This window comes from Manis pentadactyla, chromosome 3 (genome assembly GCF_030020395.1).
Source record: "Manis pentadactyla isolate mManPen7 chromosome 3, mManPen7.hap1, whole genome shotgun sequence".
Taxonomy (NCBI): Eukaryota; Metazoa; Chordata; class Mammalia; order Pholidota; family Manidae; genus Manis; species Manis pentadactyla.
The window spans coordinates 57,764,453-57,786,782 of NC_080021.1; the positions used below are offsets into that span (position 1 = coordinate 57,764,453).

General features: G+C 36.2%; 1 protein-coding gene across 1 annotated transcript in view; it reads left to right on the top strand.

The window, feature by feature from the left end:
• Positions 1 to 22,330, top strand: part of ZNF704 (zinc finger protein 704) — a 222,127-nt gene that overhangs the window by 36,130 nt on the left and 163,667 nt on the right. The window contains exon 2 of the mRNA XM_036919445.2: positions 13,436 to 13,677. Within this exon, the coding sequence (XP_036775340.2) occupies positions 13,436 to 13,677 (242 nt within the window). The remainder of the gene's footprint in view (positions 1 to 13,435; positions 13,678 to 22,330) is intronic.

Consider the following 22,330-nt stretch of genomic DNA (forward strand, 5'->3'; position numbering starts at 1 on the left):
TGGTTCCTATTTCCTATGCTTTCTTGAGTGAGATTAGAGTTCAGGGAGTGGGATGATGTAGACAGTGGCCACAGACATTGATGGTACCCCACTGGGCTCAGTCCAGGCAAAAGATTTTAAGAGAGTGAAATGGGTTTAATTATCTCTTCTTAGTTTTATTGCTATTTCTATTTTTCTTGTGACCCAGTTCCCACTCAAGGCTCCCAGAAGCCTTAGCTACCTCTGGCTGCCCCTGGTGGCCCATACTGTTCTCTTTGAGCAGAGCCCTATGCTCCCCCAGGGCCTCCTTTTCTGTATATTTGTAGTCCTGTTTACACACTAAACCTGTATCAGATTGCAACAGCACTTGGTCTTTCATTAACCATCATGTTGGATATTAATCACTCTCACAAACTAATTCTCAGAAAGTATTGCCAGAGAGAAAGGACTGCAGTTCACTGCTTATTTACTGTGCATCAGTCACATTACTAGGTATTTCCATTTGATCCTTTCCACTTGATATTATCCCTGTTATATAGATGAGGACCAGACCTTGAAGTGCAAAGAGCACTGGGATTTGATTCCAGTTTTATATGATTTCATACAAAATAGACTCCTTTCTGGGATATTTATAGTTTAACCAGAGGTATTGGGTTAATGATATAAATATGATTTAACCCTATTGATAGAATTTGTGGCATCAGTCTTAGCTATTGGGATCCTTCTGGCACCTTCAAGTGTGTCACATAGAGAGTTGCCTACTTACATGATAATTTTAAAAATTTAATAGTTATAACTAAGGACAATAATTTATTAGCAATAATTTTATATGATATATTAAAGTTAGGAAATCTTGTTTCTTATTTATCTCAATGACATAGAATTGGGGGATTTAAGAGTGGAAGTAGATTGATTAGGTCAGAAGGTATTATAGTAGTCTACATAAAAAATGATGGTGGTAATAAGAATAGAGACATGTACATAGATTGAAAATATGTATTGGGGGTAGCAGACAGAGGAGGCTACAGAGGTAAAAAATAATAGAAATCCAGAAACATATGGTGGTGTGGCAGATACTGTAGATTGGCTCCCTCAACACCTTTGTCATCCAGTTCTGTGGTTTTTTTCCTGTGCTGTGTAATCCTTTGTTATTTTTTTTCTATGGCCAGAATTTACCAGAATAGCTTGCCGTCTGAGTTCAGTGTGACTTAAGTTTTTCCCTGGCCAGGGCACCCCGAGGAGGTGTATAACAGTAGGCATGAGTAAGACAGTGAGCAGGCAGCATGTGCAGAAATGATCTCCTGGCAAACACAGTGCTGCAGGGGCATCTGTCGAGGAACTTCTATCTTTCAGTTCCTGTTATCATGGGATCCAAGTAGTGACGGCAGTGCTGAGGTACTTTGGCTAGTCTAGACTTGTGATGTGTTTGTACTTTTCTCCTGATTACGTGCAGTTGTCCTGTTGCACATCCTAGCCTGACTCTCCAGGCTTCTTGGAGATTACGAGCTACCAGTAACTTACTTTCTGCTAACTAGCTAGAGAATTCTGCTGTCTTACTGTGCAAATAAGATTTTGGACTGGCCCTGCTATAATAAGCCAAGAGAAGAGGATGCTTCAGGAGGCTAATTGTGTTTAGTACTGTTGAGAATGAAAGGTGTGTACTTATTAAATAGAGTGATACATAGTTCACTGTGACTCTAGCAAAAGCATGACTTTCTTGGATTTGGGGAAGTAGAAATCAATTACAATAAGTCAAAGAGTAAAGAGGAGGTAGCCTATGCAAACATCTCTATTGATAACATGACTGTGATGGTGAATACAACAGAGCAATAGTTGACCAGGATCAGATTTTTAAAACAAGTTTTTTTTTTAAAGATCAGAACACTGGAGCATGCTGAATTGCTGATAGGAAATGTCCATTTGAGAAGAAGGTATGGCAGAGAGCAAGTGAAGGGAAAGATCTGTGAGATCCTGAGTCAGTTATATGACTTCTTGTGTCTTAGTTTCCTTACCTGTGAAGTTTGGATAAGATCTCTTAGGATTCCTTGGGATTGGAGTGAGATAATGTGTATGAGGAAATTTTAAATCAGCATCTTATACCCAGAAAGAGCTTAATAAATGTAGCCATTATTAAAATTGCTATTACTACTATTATTGTTACTATCTTCTGTATACTTTTGAGTATTGTGAATATGCAATAACAATCACTTTGTCTCCTGATTTTATAGATCTTCCATTCAGCTCTTACAGGCTGGCTCCATTGCCATATTGTCATCAATTACATTAATTAAGTAAACCTTTATCAAGCACCCAGTATGCATAATCAGGTGTCTGGAATACAAAACTGAACAAAACTCCTTCTCTGCCTTGAAGTAGCTTCCAGACCAGTAGAGGAGAGAGAGAGATAAGGCAATAAACACTTTATACTAAGTTTTATATTTTATCATCAGGGTTCTAGCAGAAGCAGAACCATTAGGAGATGTGTGTGTGTGTGTGTGTGTGTGTGTGTGTGTGTGTGTTGCATTTATTGACTCACTTATACATATATGTATACACACACATTTGTATATTTATTATAGCTGACTAAACAAGCCTAAAATCCACAGGCAAGAAGGCAGGAAGGAAGGATCATGAGCAGGCTGAAACCCCACGAGCACACGTTTATCTTAAGGTCTTCCTGTACACATCTATCATCGGTTTAGCCCAGTTCTTTATTGAGCCATCTATCTTCTTATGAAAGACTATTGAAGTGGGTAGTATTTCTCACTCATATTCCCATCTACTCTCTTACATACCAGTTGGACCTTTATTTTAAAGAATTAAATTTATTCTAATATGTACTGCTTAATTTCTTGAATATACTCTAGCTGCATTTATTAACAGATTTTATTTAGTCATCTGTACAGCTAGTAAAAGTAATTGGCTGACTGTGAATTAATAACACAACCCAAGCTAAAATGTGAATTCATTTGTTTCAACTTTAGTTTTTAATTTCACCTGCTGTTTACTGTTCAAGGGAATGATAATTTTATTTTAAATGTACATTAAGGATGAACCCTTAGCAACTAATATTCTTTTTTAGGTAAAATCTGCTCCTTAATCTGCTCTGAAAATTAAAGAATTTGAGTTAGACTGTGGCAACCACTGATGAATTTGAAAAGCTATATATATATATAGTTCTTAAGGCAAAAGGAATTCAAGGTGTTGAGTTTGATAGTCCAACTCTTTTTCTTTCAAGAAGTTAAGACTAGCTTGGGTTTTATAAAAAAGAAAGGTGGGGTGAGGTGGGTGTGGTAGAACTGTGATTATGGGGAGGCAATTCGAGGCACAGCAATGGCTGTAGCTGGTGCTCCCAGGTGTAGACTAGGACTGGAAGCAGGTAGGGGCTAAGGCAGCTCTCAGGCCCCAGGTCTGTCTGAGGATCCTCCTGCCCTCAGTTCCTGTTTCTCACCAGAGTCTGCTCTGCTCCCTTCCTCATTCTAACTGGTTTCCTCTATTTTCTCATGTGCACATGGCCTGGCCTGGTCCCTATTGCTGTCACTTCCGGCCACCATCACTAATTGACATCAGTTTCTGGGTCTCTCATATTCCTGAGAGAAAGGATTCCCTTGGCCCAGTTGTGTCCAGACAAATTGTGCATTATAATCTTCAAGACCTGATTTATCCTTTTATTTATATGTCTTAGAACTATAGTCTTCAACTTACCAAAGTTTTATTCCAATCACTTTTGGGAAATGTGTAGTTTGGTTAGAGAAACCGTGTTTTAAAGTCTGATTTGATTCCCAGGTCAGTTGCAAATAACCATTTAACTCATGAAGAAAATGAACTCTAACAAACTGTTTGAGTTCCCATGAATCTCCTCTTGTTTGTTGTGTGTGTTTGTGCCTAGGACTCAGGCCAGATAGGGACAGGGAAGCTCAGAGACTCTTAGTGGAGGAGGAGCAGGGACTTCAGAGGGATAGGAGACAGGCTGAGGTAGGGGACATAGAAAGGCTCTGTGAAGTTCCTGGTCTCTGAGTAAGCCCTCTGTTTCAGTGCAATGGACAGAGTAAGGTTCCAGTGACAGGAGACTGTGGGACCCCTTGGGGAGAGGCCCCAGTGGGAAAAGGTCGGAGACAGAGATGGTCTGTGCGGGGCCCAGGGGCAGCAGCTCCTCCTGGCAATGCAGCGAGGCTCTGTGTGGCAGTCACAGCAACTGGGATGGACAAGTCTTCCATAGGTCACTCGTCCTTCAGTAAAACAGCTGCCTGTACTCCTTCAGAAAGAAACTACTGAGAAAAAACTTTAACTGAGGCCTGAATTCCATCTGTATAAAATGGTCACTGTAGACCAAATGTGGGAGAAATAAAGATGACACTGATTATCATCGTTATTGTTCTTGACTATAAATGTCAGAATTCATTGGAAGAGTAAGTGGGCTGGACTTGCTGTGAGCCACAGGCAGGGAGGGGAGGTGTTCTGGGCACACCTGGGACCGGGCTGCCCAACGACCTGCCACTAACACTTTCCTCCCTGGAACCTCTACCCCCAGGAGTTCTGCCTTATTATCTCTCTGCAGGTTTGTTCTGGATTAACCTGGTGATATTTGTTGAAGGAAGTTTCAGCGTCCCTTCACTTCAAAGTAAAACAAATTGTATTTTCTCCATAGATTTCATTATAAAATAAGGATTGCATTCTTGGAGATAAAGTCCTCCAGGAAATAAAACTGAATACTTGATAAGGAACAGATTAAGCTGGTGGCCATCCTGTACTTACTCTTCACCTATTTTTTCCCCAAATTATAGCATAATTCACTATTTCCTTCTTGGTAGCTTGGGAAATTTCTTTTACATAAGAATTCTATGGGATTACATAAGGAATTCTATGACTGTACCCTGTGCAGCTCTAGGAACTTGGAATCTATCCTCCTTAGACTCTTATTAATACATGCTACCATATAGCACACATGATCCCCTGAAAACTCATTCACGTGTTTATTCCCCAAACACTTACTGAGGACCCACTCTGTTTCAGACCTTCTTCTAGGTGCTAGGAAACATCATTACACAAAACAAAAATGTCTGCCTTCGTAGAACCAATATTCTAGTGGGGCAGTCCAAACAATAAACATAAATAGTTAATTATACAGTTATAAAATGATGAGTACTCTAGAACAACAGTGTAGGATAGATTTGGGACATTAGGAGTGGGAGAGGAGCATTACAGTTTTAAACAGGGTGGTCAAAATTGGCTCCACTGGTCAAAAACTGAATAAGTGAGGAAGCAAAAAGTGTGGTTATATGAAGAAAGAACATTCCTGGAAGATGGGGCAGCCTGTGAAGAGGCCCTGAGGCAGGGGTGTACCTGGTGTGCTGAAGGCCAGCAAGAGTTGGGGGAGAGGAGAGAAGGAAAGAGAAGGGAGGAAAAAGGAAAGGGAGAAACAAGGGTAGCGGGGGTTAGAACAAATAGAGGCCACTGCAAGGGCTTTGACTTTTATTCTAAATGAAATGGGAACCCATTGGAGGGTTCTGAACTGAGGAGGGGCATGATTTGGTTCTGGTTTTTAAAGGGTAAAACTGGTTACTGCTATTGAGAAGAACTGGAGGGTGGGGAAGGAGGGCCAAGGATGAAAACAGAGATCCAAGGTAAGAGATGACAGTAACTTGACCAAGGTGGTAACTGTGGAGGTGGTGAGAAGTGATTGGATCCTGGATATATTCTGAAGGCAAAGGCCACAGGGTTTTCACATAGACTGGATGTGATTGGTCAAGCTAAACTTTGATTTATGTAATTAATGTGAGCCTTTCAAAATTCTGTATACTGAAGTTAAATCCAATAAAGTTCGCCCATTCTGATATTGACAACCCCTCTCTCCTTAACTTTGTTTAGAAAAAACATACAGGTGATTTTAACTGAGCTTGAATTTAATATTGGACTGTACAGAAATAGGTATTTTTATTCAGGGCTTTTCAGAAAGGATTTTTAAAAATACTCAGGCTGTGTGTTCTCACTTGCATAATGTTAATAGAAGGCTTGAAACTTCAGCCAAGTAATCTTCCACCAAAGATTTTTGCAATAACTTTCCTGAATGTGCGGATGACTAATCTGTCAGTAAGCGAGCCAAGTCATGCTTTGTTGAATATTAAATTGTCAGGATATCAAAGTTAAAATGTGCTGTGTTAAACCCAGCATTAACAACGATTGCTGAGATAGTGCAGTTGTATAATTGGAATGCCCGGTGCCAAAACCTAATACAGGGTTTAAACTCCATCATGCTGAGTTTTACTTCTCACCCCATCATCACACCGCCAAACTAGACTGATTTTCATCTGCTGGTTACTCTGTCTTGGTATAGAGAAATAATATACTCGAGGATAAAACAGTCAAAAAAACACTTCGTTGGTTTCAGAGGGCTAAGGGAATAAAATAATCAAGGGACTAGGTATTAGAAGCAATTGTTTTTAAATTATTTCTGCTACAGTTATTCATTAGGACTGGAAAGATTTGCCATCCAGCTTATTTTTCTGTTTACCTAGCATGGAATTTGAAGAATTTAATCTGAAGTGAGGAGTAGAGTTCTGTTGGCTATTTTTGGACAGAGTTTATATCAGTTGACTCAAGAGTGTGATCCTTCTTTGACACTTAATGGTAATATTTTAAATTCATTAAAAAATCAATTGTTCTTGTTATTAATATGACTTTTGTTTCTTTTGTAACATGCTTTAAAATCTGTGGTCTGATTACATGTTCCATGGTGTAGTTGACACATCATTGTCATCAGTCACTGCATATGTAGTGTATATTTATGTGTTTTGAAAGCAGGTTTTTAAAATAAATCCTAATGTGAGTAAACACAATCTGAAATAGGAGAAGTTCTCTTAGAAAGTTTACCAGGTGTGAAACTGTGTGATTTCCTGGGGTAAATGGAGGAGTCTTAAAGAGTTGCTCTGCCAAGTGGACCACTCACTGCCTCCCATGGCCCACGGCTTGCTCTTCAAAATTGTTTTTGGCTGTGGCCTGAATTTCATTCAATTTTCCAGAATTTCTATGCCGCTTTCTTACTATATAGAAAGCCCCCAATGGCAAATGGTTTGGCTTCTGCAGATTATTCCTGGAAACCCAGTGAATCTCCGGAGCCAGCTCCTCAAATCTTACTGGGTTGAGATGAGTAAGTGAGGACAGCTTCCAAGCATGAGTGGTGACACATGCTTTTTGGCATCTTATTACTGTAAATCCATAGAGAGGGTGTTAGGATTAAGGTGGCCTGGAATGCACTTGAGCACAGAAAGAAGTAAAGATTGATCAAGTGGGCTGATGTTAGAAGCCATTCTCTTTTCTGATGCGCTGTTAGAATCCTTCTATGGAAACCAGATGTTTTTGTATTGAGAAAAGCTGATGAGCTTCAGTCTCTCTTAGAAAGTGACATCCAGTTTACAAAGGACAGCGTTTTGAGAAATTCAGGGTTTAAATAGATACTGTTAACTTCTTGTTTAAAAAATTGCAGTTTCCCCAAGTATATCATATTTATAGATACTCTGTTTACCTTCTTCTAGGAAAACAAGCTGTTCATTGGAATAAAAATTTTGAGTTTTATTTGTCAGTAATTCAGTAATTGGTAGTATTCTCATATAATTGAACACTGAAGCTTTGTTCCCTTGAAAGAAATTACACAGGAAAATGCAAGTGTCTGTAATGTGCTATATATGAAGGACTTCTGTGTTGGGTAGGAAGAAGGAATTCAGTGGTGGTTGTTTTAGTACAATGACTGAGAGATGCTGAAAGCCAGTGAAAAAATGCAAATTGATGTATTATTTTAAGTAATTCGGTTTCCCTTTTCATATATGCATTATATACTAATACCTGAAAGGTAGCAAAAGAAAAAGTATAAGTTATATAAATACCAGATTCTTGAGAGACTCAATTATATAAAAGTAATATGTATCTTTCCATAATGAAATAGTAGCTTCATAAGTTTTAAAATACTGAACTACTCATGAACATGGTAAAAATTACAAACAAGATAGAAAGCAAAATCAGCCTCCCATGGAGAACTATTCAAAGCATTTTGGATTGTCCTTTCAGAAATTTTTCTGTCTTTGTATATACACATTTCTCCTCCCTGGCATATTGCATATACTCATTTGGGTTTCCTTTTTCAACCAGTAATATTAACTGTTTTTCTAGTTCAATAAATACAGAGATTTGTCTTTGTTTTTAACCATACATTTTATCTGTGCATATGTAACCCTAAATTTATTGATAGATGTTTAGGGAGTTTGAATTTTTTAAATATTATAAGAAGTTCTGTGATAAATATCCTTATATACTTTTCTAATTTTCCCTTCAGAGGTAGAATTGCTACATCAAAGTGGTACATAATTAAATTGGCTTCCAGGTTGACCTCCTATAACATGTATAGTCCCACCAATAGTAGTTGAGTGCCAATTCCTTCCTATTTTTACCAGCACAGAGCATTATTCCTCATACTTTTTGTGACTCTCATTTTTAGAAATTATCTATTTGAATTTTTTAAAATTTAAAAACTTTAGAAAGTAAAAATATCCCATAACCTGATCATTTACATATGTGTATGTACATATCTAATTATATAATAAAAGAAGTGAAAGAGTCCTCTTGGCCAGTTCAGTCTTCCATTTCGTAAACTACTTTGTTTTTTAAATGCAATCAAATTATGCATAACATATTAGTCTGCATCTTGTCTGTTTCTCTTAATAGATCATAAACAAACGTGTTCCTCTTAACAGATTGTGGATATATTCCGATGTCCCTTTTTTAGGTACTTCATGGCATGGCCATTGCTCCATACTTTGTTCCCCCATGAAGAAAACTTTGTTTGATTTCGCAATTCCAGCTTCCAGAAATCATTCCTACACAAATGCTTACAGAAGTGCATAAAGATATATGGATACATATACAAGGATGTTCATTGTGACTTTATTTTTAATGATGAAAAATTGCAAAGTACCTTCATGTCTGTTCATAAGAGACTGGTTAAAAAATATGATCTTGTGAAATGTTGTAGTATTTAAAATGCTTTAAATGTAGTAGATCTATTAACATGAAAAGATGCCCATGATTTATTATGAAGTGAAAATACTAGTTGCAGAATAATACATGTGGTATAAGCACACTTTTATTTAGACAGTTCAAACCAGAGAGATTGGTTTTTTAAAGCATTTTAAGTAATTTGAATTTTTGCAGTAGATTATTAAAAGCTGTTCTGTCTAGAGGTTTGCCCTCTTTGGGAAGGTTGGGAGGAGCGTAAGGAAAAATAGAAAGTTTTCCCCATTTTGTTTTTATACACATTTTCACAAAATTTAAATGGCAAGCATGTATTTTGTAGTAAGTGAATATTTTTAAAAATGGAAGTACATTTAAACTCTACAAAAACAGTGAAAAACAAAATTTAAGTGTTACTAGGTAATCTCTGAGATTTTACCTGCTTAACCGTTTATGGGTCCATAGAAATACAATTAAGTAGAAAGTAGTAAATGTTTCTTGTAGGTACAAAACGTTTCAATCACAATGTGGATGAAGAGTCAGAAGAAGAAAAGAGGAAGGAGAATAAACCGCCACGGTCAGGAAAGAGTTAGTTGGAAGCAGAAGTGGGTGCCATTGATCCTGGTTCTAGAGGAAAACAGAAGAACTCAAATTTCCCTTCTTTAGTACAGCACTATACATATTTCAGAGTAGCTGTGTGAGCCAGAAGCCTTCTTTTTTCTATACAAAATATTCCCAGTTCCTCCCCATGAGATCCTTTGCCATTCTGATCATCGTGTGGTTTATTCTGGTTTGTCAATATTCATCTTGAAATGTGACAACCAGAATCAACTACTACTGCCTCCCAACTTCCAGTCCCATTAGTGTGGGGCACAGTCAGATTAATCTTTGTATGAGAGACACTTGCAGTTTGTTGGGTTTTTTTAATTCCAGTCTTAGAGGATTCCTAAATCTCTGCCTTGTATTTTCTCCTGGAAATTACTAGTCAACAGTCTCACTGTTTTTCTTCATTATTTGTCATGCAGGGCTGCTAGAAATTTTTTGTTTGCTTTTACTTTTGGCTGTCTTCTGCCATTGAACCCTTTGCCTTTTTATGAGCTGTAGCATTCTCAGATTGCCCCAACTTTTCTCTTAACAAAAAAAAATCAGCTCTTATGAGTCACATAATTAATTGATATCAACTTCAAGAAAGGAAGCTAATGTGGCCCAGTCCCCGTATGTCACTAGAAGAGCTTCCTTTTTTCATCAGGGCATTGTGCAAATTTGGGGAAAAAGTAAATAAGGTTGCCCTCTGGGCAGATGAAGTACAAGAAATTCCTGTCCAAGTGGATGAATTAGAAAAAGTCCCCCTTCCATGATTTAAGAAGACTGGGTACTTGGCTTGAGTGGGAACTGGACCTTAGCCCCCTCTTGCTAGTATGCAGGATGTAACTGCACAGCTGCAGGCAGCAGCCTTGGTTGCAATATCACCTGTGTTTCCAAAAGAAAAAGAAGAAAAACAGAAGAAGTACCCATAGACTTTGTGGCTGCCTTTTTGCAGCAGTTCCTCAATTTCTGGTCTGGGGGGTTCTTGGGTATACACCTTCCAAACTAGTTACGTTCATCCTGTTGTGAAAACACAGTTCAGTGTTTTTAATAAATTTATGATACTGTTCAAATATCACTACGGTAGTTGTAGAACATTTTCATCGCCCCAAAAAGTTATCTGTTGCCCATTTACTATCAGTTCCTATTCCCACTGCCAGCCCCAGGCAATCACTGATCGACCTGTCCTTACAGATTTGCCTTTTCTGGAAATCTCACATACATGGGTTCGTGTCTTTCTTTAGCTGGTTTCTTCTGCTAATCTGGAGGTGCAGTAGCTGCATGTTGGTCCTGTGTCCCTTCTACTGCTGATACAAACCCTTGCTCGTCCCTTTCTCTCCATTCTGCCTCAGCATTCAGACATGCTTACTACCTCCCATCCTAGAACATTCTTCCTTGTCCAACATCCTCTTCAGCCACCACCATTTCTTGGGCCATTCCTGAGACCAACTTCTCAAGATCTGACTTCGTGTACTCTCTCCACTCTTGTCTCTCCTATAAACTCTCCTTTTAACAAAATCCTTTTAATATGATATCTGATTTGAATTAAAAATAAAAAATATATGTATGTATGTTTGTAAACTTTAAAGCACAGTGATATAGTGAACATCTACACCCACTTCTTCCAGCAGCTTTACAAACAATGGCACCCTTGACTCAAAAATATCTAAAATCTCTTACCTACATTCGTTTTGTCTTTGGTCATTTCTACTCATTTTAATTCCACTTTTTAAATGAGGAGTCTGTGCTAAGTAGTTTTTGGAGTCCATAACATTGTTAAAATTCCTTGATTGCTGTTGAGAGATTAATTTTTTGTGTAGAATTTATTATAGAAGATGTATTGTTGAATATTATTCTAATTTTTTTTTATGAAGTCTTGGCTAAGAACATGACATTCAATTATAACAACGTTTATGTAGGAAATTTATTCTCCCCTTTATTACTTTGCTTTAGATGCTCGGGTTTTTTCCCCTAAATTTTGAAAGCAAAAAGCTGAGTTTCTCATGTTTTCCCCAACCCCACATCTCTGGGTGGAATTCATTTAACCAGTTCAGTTGGCCCCGAGGGATATAGATGTCAAATAATTGTCACAACTTAATACTAATGACTAGTTAAATATTTAATTAAAGAATACTTGACACTTAGGGAGAAACTGTTTATAATCACCAAAACCAGGCCTTTGTTTTCATCTTCTATGTCAGGTGCTTAGCATATTCCTGTTCTAACATAGGTTGGGAATGAACTATTATGGATGTAAAAAAGAATGTCTCCCTCTCACTCCTACCTCCAGGCAGGAAAAGTTACATAGAAAGTGATTAGTGATGAATATTTAAAATATTTGTAATTACATTTGTCAGTTTCCAAACTACATTTTTATTAAACATTCACTACATTTTTGGAAGTTTAAAGTATTTTCTTATCTTTTCTACTGTGTAATGATGTCATTTAAAGAGCTGTTACAAGCACTAAAATTTTTCTTGTACTCTTAGTTTATTTCATTAATGCATTCTAAGAAATAGGGTAACTTTTTAATGAGTTACAAGTAGACCAAAAGTGGTTGGCCATTTTCCTGTGGAGCTGGGGCTAGTCTGATGGGAACATCATGGCAGGGAGATCTCTTCTCCCTGGCAAGTGTGGACCAAGGAGGGAAAGAAGCTCAGTTTAGCATTCCATGTTCATATGAAAGATGCCTTCCAGTCAAGTGGTTTCCAAGGCACAGGGCACCCTTGGGCTCTGGAAATTCACATGGTGGGCAGGTTCTCTGACTCCAACACACATATACCTGAGAGTTTTCCCTCAGTTTGAGAATTTCTAGTCAGTATCATACTTTATCAGTCTGTGCTATTACTGAACATACATATTCTCATTTTATTCTGGAAATGCCTTATTTTTGTGGCATTAGCTTCTAAAAATCTAGATCTATTTGATCATATTCCTTGTGCTTTTATTTCTAACAAGATTAAAGAGAAACAAGTATATCTTCTATTTCGGTGGGTGAGGGAAGATTTACTGACTCCCGTGAACTAACTGAACAAAATGAGGGAACTGTCATATGGACCTGTGAAATGTCTTAAAGGCGTGCATATTTGAAACACACTCCACTGATTAGTGAGGTTCCAGGATACCAGATGGTCGGGCTCTTTGTACACTTAATACTTTAGCAAGTTTGCTCCAAACCTCATTTACAATACCAATCACTTTGCAAAAACCTTTAACTTCAGTCTCCTTTTTCAGTAATCACAAATTCTGAAATAACCAGATTCAGTTCCCTGGGGTTTCATTTTATATTTGTCTTAAACCTTAATCATCATTGCATTTAGTCAAAATTGGTAAGACAAATTAATATGACCTTTTTATTGTCTACTAATGAAAAGATTTCATTAAGATTTTAACTGCTGTAGATAAAGGATAAAAAACAGTTCTTAATGAACTGAAGAGTATGGTTAAGATCAGTATTCACAGTCAAAGATAAAGCTTGGTTTTATATTTATAGCTCTCTTAAACATAGCCAGCGTGAAATATTCAAGAATTTATTTACTTACTTGATTTCTTAGTTGTAAAAGACAAAATAATGATGTCTTAAATTTTTAGATTTTCTTTTTAGAAGTCACATGCTTCTTTTTGTATGCTTGAAAGGCTTCTCTTGTGTTTGTGCTGCTGCTTCTTTGTATTATGACAGACGATGCATCAATTGTATATTACTTTCTAGTATCAGTTATTTTATTTATCCGTTACATTTTTTCCATTTAAACTATATCTTCCAGGTGATCAGATGGGAGACAGTGTGTTATCTCTCCTCACAGCCATCTGCACATAGTCATGCAAAGCTAATATTTTGTGTGACTAAGAAATTTTATGTTTCATTTCACAGGTGGGAAGCATTAAGCGGGAAATGACCTTCACATTTCAACCAGAGGATTTAAAACGTGATTCTAGTAAAAAAATGTCTCACCAACACTTGTTCCCCTTGGCCATGGAGGAAGATGTGAAAACTACAGACACCAAAAAATCCAGCCGAGCCCTTGACCATGAGAAAGAAAACACTCGCTCCATCTGTCTCCTTGAGCAAAAACGGAAAGTTGTCTCTTCCAATATTGATGTCCCTCCAGCAAGGTAAGGGAACATTAGATTTTATATGTGTCTGCTTCAAGAAGTCAATGGGGAGTATGTACAGTCTCTGCTATAGCTCTATAAAGTATATGGACTTAAGAAGGGTGTTTTGCCAAGAACTTTTTACTATTGCTTGTGTGAAATAGAGCAGGTGGCCCTGTTCTTCAGAACTGGCTTGGAAGCTGCAGGATTTCTAACAACTATAGCTCTAGAAAAAATGTTTTATTATATTTTAGCATATAAATAGTAAAGGTAAAAAAATAAATGTAAAAAAAAACATGAAATGTAGGACTGAGCATAGCCACTTAAAAGCAAGGATGCTCAGGTCTTTTGGTCATGAGTTAGAGAACTATAGATGCAGGCCAAATTCGTCCCCTGGCCTGTTTCTGTGTGGCCTGTGAGATAAGAGTGGTTTTACATGTTTAAAGGGTTAAAAAATGAAGAATTTGTGAAAGAGATCATAGGTGGCATGCAAAGCCTAAAACATTTATATGTGACCCATAGCAGAAAAAGTTTGGTGATCCCTGGTTTATAGCATGGTAATCCTTTTAAGACAGATCTGCCTTAGAACTGGGCCAAGAGAGTTTATCTGAAATACCAAAAAGCTTTGTCACATGATAATTTTACTTAAATCACATCCAGTAACATTGAAATAAAAGAGAATACTATAGCAGAATGACAACGGAACAGTAGTGTAAGATACATACTAGACCTTTTATTTATTTCTTGCTTATCATTTTTCTCACCTAGGATGTTAAGTAGCACATTGGCTGGGATTTTAGTCCATCATGTTTGTGCTGTATCCCTAGCACTAGAACAATACTTAATTATATACCAGGGGCTCAAATATTTGTTGGATGAAGGAAAGAAAGGAAATGCTATAGTATGAAAACTTAATGATTTTTTTATGTGTGTACCATATTTTGTTACCAAAAAACATTTATAATGAAACTTTTTAAGTAATTGTTTGAGAAGTCCTGCATTTGTTTGAGTGGTTTCTGGAAAGCTAACTAACTAGGAAAATAGCATCTTTGGAAAGGGAACAAATGTTCTTTTTCTACCTATTTATTTAAGAATTAAAAATTAGAATTTCATTTCTTTCTATATTAAATCAAGAGTGTCTTCTCTAGAAAATTACATATTTTGCTACCAAATTTATCAGACTTTCTAAAATTGTAGGCCTCTTTGCTTTCCTTAACCTTTAATTGAAAAATTTTCATAATTATTTCTATTAGAATTATTTGCCTTTCTAATTCTTTCATATAAAGTACATTTTAAATTCTTTAGGGTTAGTTCCTTAACTGGGCTTTCATTGTGAAATGTTTGATCATACCCTGAGTTCATATCTGTTAGTTGGTTGACTCATAGGAAAAATTATATGTTAATTTGTTTTATTTTTTTCCTTAGTTTATCGGGCAAAAATTAGACTTCCCCATGTCAAATGGTTTTTGCAAACTTGCAATTCTTACTCTACATAAGGACTTACTCTACATAAAGTTTTCACTAGACTATTTTATGTTAAAAGGCCTGGAATTGATCATTTCAAATTTCAACTTGTTTTTAGGTATATCTTTATTCTTTAACTTCATCCCAGTTGCAGTAGTTTCTGGAGAGAATAATGAAAAGTGGAAGAAGAAAACTGTTTTCTTCCTTTTCTAACTCTGGTATGTGGAATATTTTTTCCACCTTCTCAAATTCACTGGGTGTACTTTAAGATTATGAGTTAAGCTAGTGTTACTGTGGGGTTCTTAAACAGCATAAGGATATTAATTAATTTCTAAATCCATCAATGTACATCAGAAATTCCCCAATGGCAATATATAATTTAGATGTATTAATCTATTATGGGAAATACTAGTTAAAGCTTCATTATCTGAGATCTCCACTAAAACACTTGTTTTCATTGCTATAGTAAGAATCATCACAAATATGCTAAGAGTTCATGAAATAAATTACTCTTTTTTTAAATGATGAAGGAATCAGAAATTGTGGAGTTTAATTATCTAACTCCCAATTCTTTTTGTTCTATTTACATTTACTGATACCAAGTTATTTTGTAAATGTCAACTCTAAGTAGATCAATATTTTGTTTTAAAGAAACTCATTTGCCTGACATGGTAGGAAGGATTTTTCTTTTTGTTTATTAAGGAGAAATATACTTCTGTCTGTTGGCAGTGTGTAATAATGAGGTGTGAGTAAATCTACAATATAGCGAAATTTACTGGAGTGAAGAATCTTTGTATCTATATTTATACATATTATATAATACATATGTATTTTATATTTATATATATAATTTAAATAGCTAGGTCTCTCCACATGATTATTACAACTTATTCTCCTAAAGCCAGACCTTCTGTATTGGCCAGTTCTTAGAAAGGCAGAATAACTACTTTAGGCTAATAGGGTATCACTGGTGCTGAGTTTCTCAACAGCTTAAAGCCAATTCTCTGTAATCTTTTTCACTTTTATTTTGCTTATTCCTACTATAGCTAAGAAGGTTTTTGTTGACCTTTGCTTTCTATGATTTATAAAATCAAACTTGGAGTTTATTTTCTCTGTTTGTATAAGGAAAACAGTAGGTGTATTTAGTCTTTTTTATATCCCTAGAATGGTCTGGTATCTGCACACACCCCACTCCCTTAATCTTTATATCTCACTGTGGTTGAGCATCACTGATTTCATCTCCTGCCTCTATTCAGTAGACATTTATTGAGTACCTGTTATGCACCCAGTACTGGCTAAAAAAGTGAATGAGATAGGGTGACAACCCTCTAGGATTTTATAGTCGAAGCAGAGAGACAGACACCTAAGTAGGTAAAAATAACAGTTCCTAACCTGCTCCCTTCTCATTAAAACTGGATGAGTTTGTACGTAAAGGTGAATATCTGAATACTAGAGAAGTTATTAATTTGACACAACTATTTAAAGGACTTCCATTTTCTTTTATTTGTATGTTTTTCAAGACGAGGATGAATGGAACAGACAAGGAGAATTCTACTGTTATCTACTTATATTTTTCAGAAAAATATAAATTTAAGTATGTTATTAATCTGTATGTGTTAGGCTAGGTCATCCAAGAAGCAAACGCCAAGACAGGATTAAATGTGCAAGCATTTTATTAGGACAAACACCTGTGGGAGAAAAGGGGTAGTGGGAGGGGGAGGGAAAGAAGGGAGAGGTCAGTCTGAGCCCAGGGAGGGAGAGAGTGAAGGAAGGGGATGGGTGTATCCTAAACTGTCTGTCTCTCAGGACCATCAGGAGTCCTGCAGGAGAGTTCACTTACCTTGGGATATTGCTTGATCGATTTCAGGAAGAAACTTCTATTTTTTCTTTTTGTGTCAGGGAGCAGGAAGAGTGAGTGCATTACAGAGTTGAAGTATTCAAAATATTCCCAAAATTATTCCAAGTTCTTCAGTAGAGAAAACTAAACAGAAAGAGAACAAGAATGTGTGAGAGAGGACCAGAATAAGCAGTGTTACTCTTTGGAACTAAAGATCTATCATTAACAGAAAAAAAAGTACTTCCTAACTTTAAGAATTATTGGGAAGTAATAATTTGGGTCAGGATAACCAGTCCAATCAGTAATCCTAAATTAGGATTTTGTCAATGCTAACAGTGGGGTAACAGTCTCTAAACAACTGACCCCTCTCTTGGAAGATCTCATTACTTATTCACTTAATAATGTTTGGTTATGAAAGAAAACGGCCCCCTCCAAAAGAGAATGTGAATTGAGAATGAGGAGTTCCTAATTATAAATATGTTTTCCTAATTATAAATAAGTATTTTTTAATCTCTATGGAAAAATACAGCTTTTTGATCTCTATGGAGAGTTGAGGAAAATGAGCTTTAACAGTGTAAACTGAGCTATAATGGAATGGTTTGGCTCAGGAAATGAACAAGATGCCAAAGGTAGTAAGTAAGACAAATGCCAGTCAGACTTGCTGGGGGCAGAACTCAGTGGTTCAGGAGCCAAGACAGTAATTTTAGTCTGATGTGAACAAGAGGATGCGTCTGGGCTCAAATAAATGAATCATGTCGAGCTTAGCAGTGGAAATTTGGGGAGAATGAAAGAAAGCATTGCAATTCAGAGTAGGGAATTTACAGATTATCCAGGAATGCAAGGCATAGAAGTAGTTGGAAGGAATTGTTTGGTTCCTGGAGTGTGGGCTAAGCTATCGGAGTAACAAGAGAATTCTTACAAATTGGTCTGATGGGATAGAGTTGGTAACACCAAATTCTTTCACAACCCAAGGAATGTTTGAGTGTTTGAACTAGGCATGGTGGTTAAAACCTGTAAGTATCAGAAAAGAAAACATAATGGACTCAGGAGAGTCACTTTTAGAAGAGAAATTTTCCACTTAATTTTAACTCTGCCTGGGGTTATAGGAACGAGTTGGGAATGCCACTGGGCTGGTTGATAAAGATTGCTCTAGGGTTTCTATACATTTTAGATTATATAGTATTTTTTGGCATATATTAATTGAAATCATCTGCTTTTAAAGTCTGATTTTATAGTAAACAATGTAGATATTTACCAAAGGAGAAATAATAACTGAGAGAAACCAATGCAGGAGACTCAATATGATAGCATCATGTAGGAACTAAGAAACTGTCAAAGAATTGCAATTTGTGAGGTCGTATAAATAATGAAAATAAAAATAAAGGTTTCTGGTCTGTGTGTAAAAATGGGTCATGTATGGATTGAATTGTGTTGCCCAAAACAGGTTTGAAGTCCTGATGCCCCAGTATTTGGAAATAGAGTCTGCAGATGTAGTCAAGTTAAGAGATCATTATGGTGGGCTCTAATCCAATATGACTGGTGTCCTTACAAGAAAAGAGAGGAGATAAGAGACACACTGGGAGGACACCATGTGACAGTGGAAGCAGAGATTGGATTGACATGTCTACAAGCCAAGGAACACCAAGGATTGGCAGTCTTTAGTAGTAATACCAGAAGCTAAGAGAAAGGCATGGAACAGATTCTCTCCCAGAGACTTCAGAAAGAGTGCAATGGTTTGAATGTGTACCCTCAAAATTCATTTGTTAAAACCTATCCCCAAAGGCAATAGTATTAGGATATGGGGTCTTCGAGGAGTGATCAGGTCATAGGACAGAGCCCTCTTGAGTGAGATTAGTGCCTTTGAAAAGAAGCTCCAAGAGAGCTCCCACAGCCCTTCTACCATGTGAGGATACAAAAAGTAGGCGGCCCGGAGGACAGCCCTTAGCCAACTCTGCTGGCTTCCTGATCTCAGTCTTCCAGCCTCTAGAACAGTGAGAAATAAATGTCTGTTGTTTATAAGCTACCTGGTCTGTGTTATTTTGTTATAGCAGACTGAATGGACTAAGAGAGTGTAACCCTTTAATACCATTATTGCAGTTTCTAGCCTCCAGAATTATGAGAGAATAAATTTCTGTTGTTAGAAGCCACCCAGTTTGCAGTAATTTGTTACAGCCCCTCTAAGAAGTTAATATGGGTCACTAATACTAAGATAATATCTATGTCTTGCCTTATAAATTTACTTTGATAGAATTATTTTTCATATTTATTAAGTTAAGGCTTGTACTTAATAACATTATTAGTTATTCAGGCCTCTCAAGGAGAAACACTATAATTGCATTTTCTGCTATTTTCTATTATAGAGGGAACCCTTATTCAGTATCTTTTTATAATAGCATTTTCATTAAAGTAATTACTTATCTTAATAAATTGTTATGTAGAATTTTGTTTTTCCTATAGCTGTATTCAACTTGTGGATATTTGTTTAGTTTGCTTCTAAACCAAGTATTTTGAGGTATAACTTATGTATAGTAAAATGCACCCAGTTTAAATGTACACTTTGAGTTTTAACAAACATATGTGTCCATGTCATTAACACCATGAAGACACCCTTGCATCACCCAGAAATGTTTCATTGTGCTCCTTACCAGTTAGCCCCTCTTCATACCCTCAACCCTAGGCAACCAATATTCTATTTTCTGTCCTATAAATTAGTTTTGTCTTTTCTAGGATTTATACATAATGTACTTTGGGGTATCTGACTTCATTCAGCATAATGATTTTTGAGATTTACTGTATTTTTCTCTTGTATTTGTCAGTAATTTGTTGCTTTTTATTGCCAAGTAGTATTCCATTGTATAAATACATGGTAATCTGATCATCCATTCACCTCTGATGAACATTTGGGCTGTGTCTGGCTTGTGGTTATTAGAAATAAGGCTTCCTTTAATATTCCTGTATACCTTTGTGTTGAATATGTTTTCATTTTTCTTGTGTAAATCCCCAAGTTAAAATAATGGGTATTATGGCCATTATATATTTAGCTTTTTAAGAAACTGCCAAACTTTTTCAAAGTAGTGGTACCATTTTCCATCCTACCAGTAATGTCTAAGAGTCGCAGTGGCTTTACATATTCCCCAACACATGGTATTGTGAGTCTGTTTAGTTTTAGTCATTTTTATGCAGTGGTATCGCATTGTGGCTTTACTTTGCATTTTTCTTATGACTAGTGATTTGGTGTTCATTAACCATTCATATATCTTCTCTTATGAAGTGTTTTTTTTTACCTATTTAAAAAAAATTGGATTATCTTATAAATATTGAGTTGTAAGAAATCTTTATGTATTCTGAAATCAAGTCCTTCACAAATATATCTATTGTGTATATTTTTCTTCCTGTCTATGGCTTGCTTTTCTCAGTTTCTTTTTTATTGAAGTATAGTTGACATACAAAATTATATTGGTTTCAGGTGTACAACAGTGATACAACAATTACATATATTACTAAATGCTTACTGTAATAAGTGTAGTTACCATCTGTCATCATACAAAGATATTGCAATATTATCGACTGTATTCCCTTTGCTGTACTTTCATCCCCATGACTAATTTATTTTATAATTGGAAGTTTGCACCTCTTTGTCCCCTTTATTTTGCCCATTACCTCATCTCCTTCCCTTATGGCAACCACAGGTCTTTTCTCTGTGTTTTATGAGTCTGTTTCTGTTTGCTTGTTTTGTTTCTTAGATTCCACATTTAAGTGAAATCATATGGTCTTTGTCTTTCTCTGTCTGACTTATTTCACTTGCAGCATGGATGGACCTAGAGGGTATTACGCTAAGTGAAATAAGCTTTTGCCAGTTTCTTAGTGGCATCTTTGGAAGAGCAGAACTTTTAAATTTCAATGAAGTCCAATTTTTAATTATTTTCTCAGGTTATACATGCTTTTTGTATCCTAAGATTCCCCCCACCACCATTAAAGTTATTTTAGTTTTATTTTTTGTATTTAGTTCCATGATCCATTTAGAGTTAATGTTTTATGTGGTGTGAGGTAAGGCTTGAGGTTCCCTTTTTCTTCTGTATGAATAAACAGTTGTTAGTTGTTGGAAAGATTGTTAGTTGTTGGAAAGATTGTCCTTTCCCTATTACCTTCACATCTTTCTCCAAAATCAATTGACTACATATGTGTGTGTCTAGTGCTGTACTCTGTTGTGTTATATATATGTATGTCTATCCTTATGCCAATACTACACTCCCTTAATTGCTATAATTATGGTAAACCTTGAAATTAGGTACTATGAGTCCTCCAACTTTCTTCCTCATTTTCAAACATATTTTTGACTATTCTAGGTTTGTTGGGTTTCCATAAAAATTTTACAATATCTTGCCAATTTCTTCCCCCAAAAAATCCTGTTGGGGTTTTGATTGGCATTACATTGACTCTTTGGGGCAAATTGGGGCAAACTAACATTTAAGAATATTGAGTCTTCTGAGTGGTAAACATATATCTTTTCATTTACTCAGGTCTTTTATTCCTCTCAGTCGTTTTGTAGTTTCAGTGTTTAGGTCTTGTGCTTATTTTATTAAATTCATTCCTAAGTATTCATTCCTAGATACTGTTTCAAATGGTATTATTTTAAATTTCATTTTCCAGTCATTCATTGCTGGTACACAGAAATATAACTGACTCTTATTTTACCAAGTATACTGAAACCTTGCTAAACTCAAGCATTAGTTTTTGCATGTTTTTTAGTGTTTTGGGTGGATTCCTTAGGAGATTCGACATAAATGATCATGTTGTTTACAAATAAAGACAGCTCTTTATGCTTATTCTTTCCCATCTGTATACCTTTCACTTATTTTTTGTCTTTTTGCACTGTGTTGGAGCTCCAATATAATGCTTAATATAAGTGGTAAAAATGGACAGCCTTGGCTTATTCTCTCTCAAAGGGAAAAGTGTTCAGTCTCTCACTGTTAGGAATGATCATAGCTGCAGGATTTTGTGTGTGTGTGCTGTTGGTTTTTTGTTTTCTATGAAAACAAGGAAGAATTCTTCTATTCTTAACTTGCTGAGAGTTTTTATCATCTGTAGAAGTTGATTATGGTAAAAAAATGTTTTTGTATCTATTTACATAAGCATACTTTAAAAACTTACATGTTGAATTACATTGATTCGTCTTCGACCACTGAGTCAGCTTTGCATTCCTGAGATAAAACCCCTTTATATATTGAATGATCAATTTTTGCTAAAATTCTGCTAAAGAATCATTCATTTCCATCCATTGATCTATCGTTTTATTTACTTGGATCTCTTTACCTGGTTTTCGTATCAGTTTAATGATAGTCTCATTCAATGGGTTAGGAGTGTTCCTTCCCC